Source organism: Nansenia antarctica (genome assembly GCF_963989245.1).
Source record: "Nansenia antarctica genome assembly, chromosome: 2".
Classification (NCBI taxonomy): Eukaryota; Metazoa; Chordata; class Actinopteri; order Argentiniformes; family Microstomatidae; genus Nansenia; species Nansenia antarctica.
In genome coordinates, this window is record NC_137675.1 from 16,424,911 (window position 1) to 16,438,606 (window position 13,696).

The following is a 13,696-nucleotide window of genomic DNA, read 5'->3' on the forward strand; positions in this document are numbered from 1 at the left end:
ACACACAGACAAAGAGTCTCGTACACACACACGGTGACCTAAACCGTACAACAAACGTGCAACAGTCTCACTGGTGCTTTCCTGTTCATTCTGTGCTCCCTAATAACATGGTAATAACATTGTAGGGGTAGTGGTGGTCTAGTGGATAGTGAGTTGGACTTGTGATCGGAAGGTTGTGAGTTCAAATCCCACCTGAAACCACACCACTACTAGTGTGCCCTTGAGTAAGGCACTTAGCCCTCAGTTACTCCAGGGGGAATGTCCCTGTAATTCGTAATTGTAAGTCGCTTTGGATTAAAAGCGTCTGCTAAATGGCAAAATTTAAATTAAAAAATTATTGTACACACTGATGAAAACGTTGCCATAACATTGTCATGTTCCTCAGACCTAGGAGTTGTAGAAGACTGTACAACTCCTCCTCCGGCTGTGGACACGATCTATAATGTTTCTTTTTATGGCTTTTTGTATTTTTTTAATGTATATCTTTTTTTGATTTTATTATATTATTATTCAATTGTCACTTTATTTTGTTGCTGCTGTTTGTAATGTGAGCTTCTGTACCGCCTTAATTTTCTTACTTTAAGTATCTATCTAATCTATCTAATCTGTCTGTCTGTCTGTCTGTCTGTCTGTCTGTCTAATCTATCTAGACCTGCACGTGCCCAGCAGCAGACTTCACTGACCTGGCTGAGATTGTGTCCCGCATCGACCCGGTCCAGAGCTATGTAGCAGACGCTGCAGAGGGTAAGAATGACCCGTCACATAAAAACACGTTGCATCTCTCTACCCACCATGATGTGAAAATATATATTCCCAAGAATTTCCGAAATACATAAATGAGGAATTATGCTTATAGAAATACCTTTTTTATATATCTTGCATATTTTGACCTCACACAAGTTTATATGCATGTCTATACTGTGACCGATCTCTGATGACCTTCTCTGACTGTACTGATATCTACCGGTATATATTCCCGTTGTGACCATATATACTGAAAAATGTACAGTATGCACTCACTGCAATGAGGCGTGCTTTGGATAAAAGCATCAACTAAATGGCTTATTATTATTATTATTATTATTATTATTATTATTATTATATGATATCTCTATTGCGTTCCCTCAGCCGAGGAGTCAGACTGTCTGACAGAATACGAGGAGGACGGGATGGACACGGTCAGAGAGGAGGAGGGGGAGGAGGAGGAGGAGGAGGCAGACGACCAAGATGACCACTCCCCTGGCGAGTGGGGCCAGAACGGGATCTTCCAGACCGTACGTGTACACACACACACACACACATATATTCAGGATGGAGTTTCCCAGACGTTATGTGTACCACACAGTGTACACACACACACACACACACATATTCAGGATGGAGTTTCCCAGACGTTATGTGTACCACACACACACACACACACACACACACACACACACACATTCAGGGTAGGGTTTTCCAGATGGTACATGTACCATATACTTTACACAAACACACACACACACACACACACACACGCACACACATACACATTCAGGGTGGGGTTTTCCAGATGGTACCATATATTTTACACAAACACACACACACCTCTCCTATAGTCTGAAGTGACTGGCTGTGTTTGCTGTTCCTCCAGGATGAGGAGAAGTCCGTTCGTCAGCGGAGGAAAACCCGCAGCGACTCCAACACCTGCTCCGAGGTCTCCGACTGCTGACACACGGAGAAAGAGGAGGAGGAGGAGAGGAAAGGAGAGAGAGAGTGAAAGATGAAGAGAGAGACTGACTCACTATGGGTCCAAAAACTAAGAGGGTTGGGGGGTGGGGGGGGAGGAGGAGGAGGAGGAAGAGGAAGAGGAGAGCTGGACATGAGCTTCTCATTGACTTCTACAGCCACTGTCCCTCAAATTGTAAGGGAGCATATCTGATCTGAGCATATCTGACCTTTGACCTCTGACACTTGAACTTCCAACAAGCTGGCGTCCCATTGGTTCGTCACCCACCTCGACCTCTCCCCTCTCTACCCTCTTACCCTCTCCAAACTGAGGTTGGACACCAGTCCATTCCAGCTCTAATTGGACTAGGGCGGGAACTGAGAGAGACAGAGACTGTCTGCCAGGGGAGGCTGGTGGAGGTAGAAATCGGAGGACGGGCTCATTGTAATGAATGGAATGAGGAATGGGATCAACGTGTGTTTGATACCATTCCTCATTCCATTCCATGCCTTACAATGATTCCCTGTTCCGTTCCATGTATTACAATGAGCCCGTCCTCCGATTTCTACCTCCACCAGCCTTCCCTTGCTGTCTGCATGTACCTGTTTGTCTGTCCATAGTGTAGAAATTTTCTCATTGATGGTTTTGCATTTGAAGATGCTGAAGATGCTGATAGGTGTGTGTGTTTGTGTAAAATATATGGAATGTGATCAATGCTTTACTGTATTCACTTGCTGTTTGAGGAAGGTGTGTGTGTGTGTGTGTGTGTGTGTGTGTGTGTGTGTGTGTGTGTGTGTGCGCGCGCGCATGTGTGTGTGTTGAAAAGAGAAGATGGGTGAAATATGTATAGAAAAATGATGGAAGTATACTGAAGAGAGAGTAGCACCAGTGAGAAGTACAGACAGAGGGATGACAGCGTAGTAGAGATGTGAGTAAGGACCTTCCTCCTAACGAAAGGAAGGGGGACAAATAGAGGCCGGTGGAGGTAGAAATCGGAGGACGGGCTCAATGTAATGTATGGGATGGAATAAGGAATGGAATGGTATGGTAAACAAACACGTACCATGCCGTTCCATGAATTACATTGAGCCCGTCCTCCGATTTCTATCTTAATCAACCTCTCCTGTGCCAGACGGACGGACATAGCAATGTAGAAAGTTAAGTAGATGTAGATTACATGTATTCATTTAGATACCAGAAGTTGTACTGATGTAGAATGGAGAGATAGAGGTTAGTAGAGATGAAAAGATGTAAAGACAGATAGAGAAATTAAGAAAAGGGTAGATTAGTCAATAAATGAAAAAAGATGATTGTTGTGAGACCGCCAATGCGCACGTACAGTAGAAAGACATAGATGTACGTAGATAATAATGAATAGAGAGAGATGTAGGAATTTTAGAATGTATCGTGAAATGTAGGGGGCGTGTGTGTGTGTGTGTGTGTGTGTCAACTCTACGATTTTGCTAGCTTGCTTGTATTCCAAGCAGAAGACAACATTTGCCTTTTTAACCCAAGTTTAAACCACACACCATAGAAAGTGTAACTGTCAAGGAGAGAACAGAGGTTTGCCAATGGACCTACATGTGTAGAATATAAAACCTCCCTTTCCCTATTTATGCTTGCATGGGGTCATGAACTTTAACCTCATTGTCACTCATGAAATCTAAACTTGAGTAATACGGACCTCTGGTAGAAATCTTAACAAAACTATATACCATACTAATACACATGTTAATACTCGCGTATACATATAATATGTATATAAGAATGAAAAATGTGTATGTCAGTGCTTTTGATGCAAAACGTGGGACACTGTGGTTGAAAGGGTACCATCTTAAATCCATTCACGTGTCTGGAATGGTTGATGCCAATTTTTGTTTTTGTTTCTATTTATTTGTTTTACCACTGGCTTTTTTTATTAGCTTTTTTAATAATACTGAAGAAGAAGAAAAAATCCAAATGGAGAATTCTACCGACAGGAATATATATTATGAACTTAACAGTTCATTTGTTATTTAGCTTTGATTTAGCTATTTTGCACTTGAGTATTTAGAATAATGTCTTGATTGGAAAATTTAATTTCTGTTTTGTTTTATTTGCATCTGCCTTACGATGCCATTGCCAATGGACAAGGAAGAGATATGGAAGTGTCATTTTGAATTGAAGAGATGTTAATATGAATACTGAATAATAAATCTAAATTATAATGCAACATTTTGGTGTTTCTGATTCACTGTAGACATGTTATCACATTTCTCTTCTGATGTTATGACAGCTTATTATTGTTATTATTATTATTATGATTATTATTATTAGTTAGTTATAGTCGCAGGCGATTAAATCAGTCAGTCCAGTGATGGCAGAGGATACAGTGAATCCAATTCACAAATTATTTAAGTATTTAGTGATCCTAAAACTGTTGTTGGCTCTTCAACACTTAAACTTTCGTAACATGAAAAACACATTTTCTTTATTTTTTAAAATAAGTTTTTTGTCATTTGCGCAACCGTGACCGTGTCACCTTGTTCACCTTGTTTGACCCACGAACAAGATGTAGGCCAGTCCATCTGATAAATCTTGTAAGAACAAAGAGACACTGTCTGGTGACCTCAATACTCTAATCTAGACCAATATGAACTCAACAATGAGTAACTTAATTATACATGTGAATGTATTATACTGTAGCTGTTGTAGGTTACTATGAACAATACATCCAGGATTGGAGTTTATAACATCATTAAAAACATCTTGATTGCTTCCACCATTTGTATGAAAGTGAAGTCCACATGCCTATAGCAATAACATACAGTACATGAGCAAAATAGTGACATTTTTTGTAGCAAAACAGTTAGTTAAACATTTAGTCATTTCTCATTGCTTTCAAAATTGCTTGTTAAACACAACTCTCAACATATGACAGACAAATCTATGTGTTCACAAACAAAACATTATAGCTATGTCTCCCTCTTTTATGCAATATTAAATCTACTCCATCCAAGTAAACTTTCATTGTTCAACAGTAATTTGTAATCACAAATGAAATGCACTACCCTATAAGTAACGGGACAGTGAAGCATTTTTAAAATTATTTTGGCTCTACACTCCAAAACTTTGGATTTTAAATAAAATAAGTAACGGTATATTGTTTGTAGTATGATGTTTGAAGCAAAGACTTTATTTGATAGTATTTATGTACAAACTCATATTGATTCTAGGCTTTGATTCTCGCATTTGCTTCAGAGTTTGCTATTGTTGTCTGTCAAGATGTGCCCAAAATGTGACTGCTGATTGCAGTACATCTGATAAGTCTTGTAAAGAACAAAGAGACACTTGTCTGGTGACCTCAATACTCTAATCTAGACCAATATGAACTCAACAATAATTAACACATTTTTTTATTGTATTGTAGCTTTTGTCGTTTGCTACAGTACTATAAAAATAGGACAATTCCGGTTTGGAGGTCATAACATCAATGTTAACTCACTCTGATAAAACCATGGAGCGTCTGACATGGCTTATCCTCTTTACATGCTACTGTTACTGTGTGCCACAAGGTAAGACAAAACAAGGTAAGACAAAAGAAAAACAGTAAGAATACAGTGGCCTGCGTAAGTAATGGGACAGTGAAACATTTAGATTTATTTTGGCCCTACACTCCAAAGGTTTGGATTTGAAATCGAACAGTTACTATGAAGAGTTTCTCAGCTCAAAATGTATTTGTGCATGCCATGCAGTATTGAGTGTACAGCCAAAAAAACAAAATAATGCTTCACTATCCCATTACTTCCCCAGGACACACAGTGCCTCTGTTTCTCTTTTGTCACTGGTGGAATAGGTGGAAGGTGAAATAGCCTATGGAATTTAACTGTTTTTGTTTCTTCATGTATAGTTTATAGTCGGCAGTTATCATACTAACTAGGCTATAATGTCAACGCTACTTTCTATTGTTGTAGTTGACCCAGACATGTCAGGTAAAGAGGTCATCTTCCCCACGGAATCGAACACCGCCCACGTCAAGATCATCCCGGCCATGGAGAAGATTTTCTTTGCAGTCACGGTGTGCGTTCGGTTCTTCACCGACTGCCCTACCAAGGAGCAGGCCATCTTCTCACTGGCGACGCCGTCCCACGCCGACGGGTTCGTCATCTTCAGAGGGGACGGGCGCTACCGGGTGTATATCGGGAACGCTGGTGTCGCCTTCTGGGGGTTGCCGGACAGACTGAACCAGTGGAACTCCGTCTGCGGAACATGGCACTCTGGCACAGGGCTGACCCAGCTCTGGGTGAACGGGACACCGAGCGTTAAGAAAGCTCTGCGAGCCGGCCACTCTATCGCTGGTGCGCTCAGCATCGTCCTGGGTCAGGACCAGGACGCTTACGGCGGTGGGTTTGATGTGTACGACTCCTTCTATGGACATGAGACTGATGTGCACATGTGGGACCGGGTTCTGTCCCCTGATGAGATTAACAATTACACGGACAACAGAGTCTATCCACCAGGAAATGTGGTCAACTGGAATGCTCTGGAATACACCAAGCATGGATTCGTGGTTGTTGATTCGGTTTGATTTTGATTTGGACCTGTTCTGTTGAGAACAGACATACTATATATATATATATAGTATTAATTAGCATTAAAACCTTTGATGACTATCAAATACTGTTTGATTGATTTGGTGTATCATTGTTTGATTTATGTGAATTGACTTGCTGTTGACAAAAATTAACCATATTAAAAATTATATTTTTGTCATGATAACTTAAATAATAATTTTAAAATGATTTTTGCAAATATATTTGCACCACACACACGCACGCACGCACGCACGCACGCACACACACACACACACACACACACACACACACACACACACACACACACACACACACACACACACACACACACACAAGGAGGAGGGCAGTTATGGACAACACAGTCATCGTTTGAAAAACTCAAATGTATGTATTACCTGGCTATCTCACGTCTCAAATCAATCCAAAGTGTTTTGTGTACGGTAGTGTTCAATCCAGTTATGGTGCAGTAACAGCCTTCTACCACCAAGTGTCGCTGTCGCCCTGCCAGGAATCCTCTGGGTAAAGTTGTGCTTTTTTCACCACTTGGAAACCAGGTGAGGTCATTGGTGATGAGAACCCCCAGGAACTTGATGCTGTTAACTCTCTCCACAGCAGACCCATTGATGGTGATTGGGTCTTGTGCCTCGTTTTCCTGAAGTCCACTACCAGCTCCTTGGTCTTGTCAGCGTTGAGTGTGAGGTTATTGGCCTGTCTGTAAATGGTAAATGGACTGATTTGTATAGCGCCTTATTGCACTACCTGACTACTACTGGAACTTTCTCTACTGTATCATATCTGTACTATATTATTGCATATTGTATGATATTGCATTTCATCTCATTGTTACCTGCACAGCATTTTGCACTACTGTTCAAGTAGTACCTTATTCTACTTTTTTTTATGAATTAGGCTACCTTACTTATTTTACTTTATTCTATTATTGTTGATTTTGTATTCTGTTGCAATGCCAATGTCGAAAAACCTGAACCTAAGAACTTTACTCTACTGTGTACCCATACATTATAAAAGCAATTCTGATTCTGATTCTGAAATGTTTCACAACTATATTGTAGGAATAGAATAGCAAATACTTGGTTTGGTTTATTTTAGGATATTTTAGGAAGGTAACACCTGTGCACTTACCGTCCGTGAAAAAGCCCACCTGCCATCAATTCAAAAGTCTAGTTTCTGTTTAAACAAGTGGATGCTTTTGTAAATATGCTGTGAGATAAGCCAAAGTGCATGGTTAGAGACGTGCAGTAGAGAGATGGTTGGAACCTGCTTGTGGACAGTTAGAGAGTTTGTATTATCTTATCTGTTCATCTGATCTACTGTAGTGGATTGTCTTTATACTACTGGTCGGAAAAAAGGTCTGCTGTTAAATCCCCCTCCTTATTACCTATTACCTACTCTGAAGCACCTGACTTCTTTATGATTATTACAGTGATTATTACAGTGAATGTTATATAATATATATATATATATACTGTATATATATATATATAAGAAGTATCCATGACTTATCCAACAAGAAACAGCTTGGCCTTGATAGAAATATGTATCCATAGAGAAGCTTATGCAGCAGGTATGACATCATGTGTTCATTGGGACTAAGATAACATTTTATCCTCAGTTATTTGTTTGTGTGATTATTAGCTTCTCTATGATTAGAATCTTCCAAGAGTGCTTAAAACAGAAATTATTGACTGCAATTTACAATACAGTTTTGCAAATGGACCTACGTGTGTAGAATATAAAACCTCCCTCTCCCTATTTATGCTTGCATAAATAATAAAAAGGTCTATAATGCATTGAAATGACATTAGTAGGTGTCATATGCCATCAGACATGGAAATATGTCATATGCGCGACTGTCATGCCTGTAACGTTAGGCACAGCACCTCGGCATAAAAGCGATTTTTTTCTGTTATCGAGGGCCGAAGAACATAACCTCCTATCTGCAAAATTGTGTAATAGGGGTATCCTTAAAAAATAGCATTCTACAAGAAAACAACACAGTTTTTGGTGTTTTCCCAAAAAAGTGAATTTTTCAGATAGGAGGTTATGTTCTTCGGCCCTCGTTATGCTTGTTATAAAGAAAAGGTCTATAATGCATTGAAATGACATTAAACTAAGGTAATAAGATGGCTAATTTTTCTGATCTTTATTAATAAGTAATTACAGAAAAAGTAAATGACATTTGTGTCTGTGTTCCGGATTAACTAGAGCGAAATAAAATGTCTGTAGATGATTCGCAATGCATGCCGGAGGGTAGGGTCATGGCTCTGAATCAAACATGCACCCCGAATATCTCTAAACGAAGCCGTGGATAGCCCTCCCCCTTACCCCTAGCCCTCGATGAAAAATGAATTGGGACACCACTACCCTAAACGTGAACGCACAAAACAGAGCCGAAGGGCTCAAAACGGAGGCGGAGGGGTGAATTGGGATATGGCCTATGACCCCTGTGTGTCTCCAGTCTCATGGCAGATATCTGACCCCTGTATGACCCCTGTGAGTCTCCAGTCTCATGGCAGATATCTGACCCGCTTTTATGCCGAGGTGCTGTGCCTAACCCCTGTATGACGCCTGTATGTCTCCAGTCTCCTGGCAGATATCCGTAACTTCGCTAAGCACTGGGAGCACTGGATACTGTCCTCATTGGAACATCTCCCAGAATGCCTTGCAGAGAAGAAACTTCCCATTGCACGGCGATTTGTGTCCTCCCTGAAGCGTCAGACCTCCTTCCTTCACCTGGCCCAGGTAAAACACTGACTACACCTAGCCCAGGTAAAACACTGACTACACCTAGCCCAGGTAAAACACTGACTACACCTGGCCCAGGTAAAACACTGACTACACCTAGCCCAGGTAAAACACTGACTAAACCTGGTCCAGGTAAAACACTGATTAACCATAAATAACCATATTTTGGGTTTTATTTTTAATTGTATTTTAATCTGTTTTGGTGATGTTGTTTTGGTCCACCAGATCGCCCGTCCGGCGCTGTTCGACCAGAGCGTGGTGAACTCCATGGTGGTAGACATCGACAAGGTGGACCTGAACAGCATCGGGTCCCAGGCCCTGCTCACACTCTCCACCGGGGACCAGGACTCTGACCTCTACTCTGAATGTAAGACAGACCCTCATTAAAATATGGTTTATATCGAGTCAAGTCAAAGTTTATACATATATAATAGTATTATAACCATTGATAACCATATTCCTTATGACACGTGACCAGGGGAGTATTCCATCAACATCGCTGAAGGAAGATCTAGGCTTATTTTGTTAAATTTCATGAGACTTGAGCCTGGATTTTCCTTTAGTGACGTTGGGGACCCCCTCTTGTCCCAGACCTCAACTCCGAATGTGAGACAGATACAAGAACACTCACCACCGAGATTGTTCCAAGTGGTCTATGTGGTATCTACCTAGCAACAACACTTTGATTGGCTACAAAATGAAGCAACATAATGTATGTATTTTGGTGAATTAAGTCACCCTTGACACAAAAACAATGAAATGCTGACAGTTTGGACGACTTCATTCACCCTCGGCACTGAATGAGTTATCAAAATATGGTTTATATCAAGTCAAGTCAAAGAGTTTTGGTCATATGCACAGGATACAGTTGTACATTGTACAATGAAAAGCTTCCTCTCGACAGTGACGTAAGGATTGAAATAAAATGAAATAAACATTTTATTGCGACATTAAAATAAAAACATGGCTACAGTATATGTGAATTCCTGGTTATAGGCTTTTGAATGATGTTATTTCCTGTAATCACTGTAAATCGTCTTTATAATTTACTTAGTGTTGTAAAGATAACAGTTAACAAACCCAATTAACCAAAACCAAACAGTCCTCTCAGTCAACCAAACAATGTTCCTGTGTTCCAGATGATTCCATCACGGTGTTCCAGCAGCTGAAGGACCTCCTGAAGAAGAACGCTACGGTAGAGGCCTTCATCGAGTGGCTGGACACCGTGGTGGAGCAGAAGGTCATCAAGGTAGGCTGCTGCTGCTGCTGCTGCTGTGGTGCTGCTGCTGCTGTGGTGCTGTGGTGCTGCTGCTGTGGTGCTGCTGTGGTGCTGCTGTGGTGCTGCTGCTGTGGTGCTGCTGTGGTGCTGCTGCTGTGGTGCTGCTGTGGTGCTGCTGCTGCTGTGGTGCTGCTGTGGTGCTGTTGCTGTGGTGCTGTGGTGCTGTGGTGCTGCTGCTGTGGTGCTGCTGTGGTGCTGCTGCTGCTGTGGTGCTGCTGCTGCTGTGGTGCTGCTGCTGCTGTGGTGCTGCTGCTGCTGTGGTGCTGCTGCTGCTGTGGTGCTGCTGCTGTGGTGCTGCTGCTGTGGTGCTGTGGTGCTGCTGTGGTGCTGCTGCTGTGGTGCTGCTGTGGTGCTGCTGCTGCTGCTGTGGTGCTGTGGTGCTGCTGCTGTGGTGCTGTGGTGCTGCTGTGGTGCTGCTGCTGTGGTGCTGCTGAGTTGCTGCTGCTGCTGTGGTGCTGCTGTGGTGCTGCTGTGGTGCTGTGGTGCTGCTGTGGTGCTGTGGTGCTGCTGTGGTGCTGCTGTGGTGCTGCTGCTGTGGTGCTGTGGTGCTGCTGTGGTGCTGCTGAGTTGCTGGTGCTGCTGTGGTGCTGCTGTGGTGCTGCTGTGGTGCTGTGGTGCTGCTGTGGTGCTGTTGCTGTGGTGCTGCTGCTGTGGTGCTGCTGTGGTGCTGCTGCTGTGGTGCTGCTGAGTTGCTGCTGCTGCTGTGGTGCTGCTGTGGTGCTGCTGTGGTGCTGTGGTGCTGCTGTGGTGCTGCTGCTGTGGTGCTGTGGTGCTGCTGTGGTGCTGCTGAGTTGCTGGTGCTGCTGTGGTGCTGCTGCTGTGGTGCTGCTGCTGTGGTTGTAGTTGTTGTTGTTGTTTATGTTGTTGTTGTTGTTGTGGTTGTGGTGGTTGTTGGTGTTGTTGTTGTTGTTCTGGTGGTTGTTGTTGTCTGTGGTGGTTGTGTGGTTGTTGTTGAATGACCGCTCTCTCTCCACCCCCCCTCTCTCTCTCTCTCTCCCCTCTCTCTCTTCTCTCTCTCTTTCTCTCTTCTCTCTCTCATCTCTCCCTCTCTTATCTCTCTCTCTCCCTCTCTCCCCCCCTCCTTCCCTCTCTCCCTCTCTCTTCTCTCCAGCCTGGTAAGCAGAATGGACGCTCTATAAAGAAGAGAGCCCAGGACTTCCTGTTGAAGTGGAGTTTCTTCGGAGCGAGGGTCATGCACAACCTCACGCTGAACAACGCTGCTAGCTTCGGTAAGAAAATACCTCATCACCTACAAGTTTGTTCTGCTTTCTTGGGATAGAGACAGTAGAGATTGACAGGAAGGTTGAGAGAGAGAGAGATAGATAAATAGAGACAGTAGAGATTGAAAATCTCTATCACGACGACTGCCAATGGCACCTGACCAACGTCACTGAGGGTGGAGGGGGGGGGGGTCGTACATCAGCCACTCAGGTCCTTCTGTCCAGCTCTGCTCTGACCACAACGCCACACTGAGTCATAAACGCTAATGGCTCCCGGCCCCCATGTAAACACAACACTATCTGTGTGGCGCGTGCTGTGTGTGTGTGTGTGTGGAGAGACAGACCATTCCTCTCCTCCCTCTCTCCCTCTCCTCTCCCTTCTCTTCTCTCCCCTGTCCTCTCCTCTCTCTTGTCATCTCATCTCCTCTTCCCTCCTCTCTCCTGTCATCTCATCTCCTCTTCTCTTCACTCCTCTCCCCTCCTCTCTTCTCCTCTCCCACCCCTCCTCTCCTCTCCCACCCCTCCTCTCCTCTCGCACCCCTCTCCTCTCCTCTCCTCTCATGTGACCACACAGACCAAATAACACATAAAACTCACAAACATTGTCTTTAGAATTTTAGAACATACTCTAAGTAAGCAGTATTTGGGAAGTATACATTATGATTTACAGAAAGTACATAATCTCGCCAGTCTTAACCATAGATATACACAGTAGATCCCTTATTGGCCGCTTTGACGTACGCCTACGTGGTCGCCATAGTGAACCAGTCTATGTAATATCTATGGTCTTAACCTCTTATCCGCACCACTTCCTCCACTGCTTCCTGTTTGTGTGAGTGACTCCATCTTGTGTAAATATTGTTTTTCAGGAGAACATGGAATCTTTACCATGCATCAACGGTGACATCATAAAACAGTTTCTGCTCTGTTAACTGAAATGACGTATACACATTAATTCATTTCCCATTTTAGGTTACAAATTCGAATCATTTAAATGGTTTCATGTTAGCCTTTTGTAAATCATTAATAAATACAGATTTTACAAAACGCCTGAAGCTGTGTACATTTTGTATAATTTATAGAATATTACAAATGTATTTCACACATTCTTAAAACAAGGTGTTAATGGTTCATCAATAAAAATATAACACCATTTCCATGAGGATTTCATCTTGAGACTATAGTATATTTATTAATGGGTAAAATTATTAATAGTGTGAGGAAAAGAAAAAAAAATCTACATAGTTAGAGTTAAAAATATGTTTATGGTGCTATAGCGCCTGCTGCTGGGTTTAAAGGGTTTGGAGACGGCTAGAGGTAGCGTGGACGATGGTCCAGCACGCGTTGTTTTTCCCCCCAACAAAAATAAGACGCGTTATGCGAGATGGAGGCAAGAATGTATTTCTTTGGGTGAAACGCCACCTTTAACGCTGCATGTTATCCGGGTAGCTTAGCACAGACGGAGTAGAAAGTGAACTGCCATGTCCTATCGGCCAATCCAGTCTTTTAGGATACCCAGTCACGTTAGTTAACGTTGGGGCTTAAACATTACTGACACTCACCTCATTTTTCTGGTTTTCTGCTCAAAATGACATGCCCACAGTGAATATAGAATATCTCCACAATCACAAGGGCCTTCATAATGATCTTGTTATCAAATGAAAGCTAACACCTGTGGGGTGGCTGTAGAAGTGTCAGAATCAAAATCTATGTTACTGTGTCAGAGTAAATAGAGCTAGAACATTATAAAACATCTCAAATTCAGTCTCCGCCTAAAAAAACAACAGCTTTTACAGTGAATATCACCTTGGAAACCTGATGACCAAGCCCAAATCATCTAGGAATCAGTACTCCAGGGTCTTATTAGTACTTGTGCCAAAGTCGATGCTAGTAATGTGAGCAAATGCAACTTTGTACCTGTTTTAGTACAGGTATGTTTAGGCGGACACCTATATGTTTAGGCCATTTGGAGATATTTTGGCACCATCTGTGCCATTTGACCTTTCTCATGTATCAGATTATTTTTTAATTTTCTTTGGGATTTTTTTGGGTTGGCCGACCAATGGTATGGAAATTCGGCGTTGAAACCGGACATGACACATTCTCCAGTTGGAGAAAACTGGAAGTGACTTCGGCCGTGTTTACCGTC

General features: G+C 42.5%; 2 protein-coding genes across 5 annotated transcripts in view; both read left to right on the plus strand.

Annotated features, from left to right (window-relative positions):
* pnpla6 (patatin-like phospholipase domain containing 6) overlaps positions 1 to 1,774 on the plus strand; it is a 41,756-nt gene extending 39,982 nt beyond the window's left edge. For 2 of the 4 annotated variants that reach the window (XM_080522510.1, XM_080522509.1), the window contains exons 34-36: positions 651 to 744; positions 1,129 to 1,274; positions 1,599 to 1,774. In XM_080522510.1, coding sequence (XP_080378636.1) covers positions 651 to 744; positions 1,129 to 1,274; positions 1,599 to 1,766 — 408 coding nt within the window. In that variant the 3' untranslated portion in view covers positions 1,767 to 1,774. The remainder of the gene's footprint in view (positions 1 to 650; positions 745 to 1,128; positions 1,275 to 1,598) is intronic. The other 2 variants (XM_080522512.1, XM_080522511.1) reach the window with 1 other exon arrangement.
* A 3,430-nt stretch (positions 1,775 to 5,204) lies between these two features.
* On the plus strand, positions 5,205 to 6,275 carry LOC308149866 (serum amyloid P-component-like; the record flags this gene model as incomplete). Its single annotated transcript, XM_080522748.1, has 2 exons — positions 5,205 to 5,262; positions 5,671 to 6,275. 2 exons carry the CDS (start codon positions 5,205 to 5,207, stop codon positions 6,273 to 6,275), a joined length of 663 nt encoding a protein of 220 aa, XP_080378874.1.
* Positions 6,276 to 13,696: the final 7,421 nt, after the last annotated feature.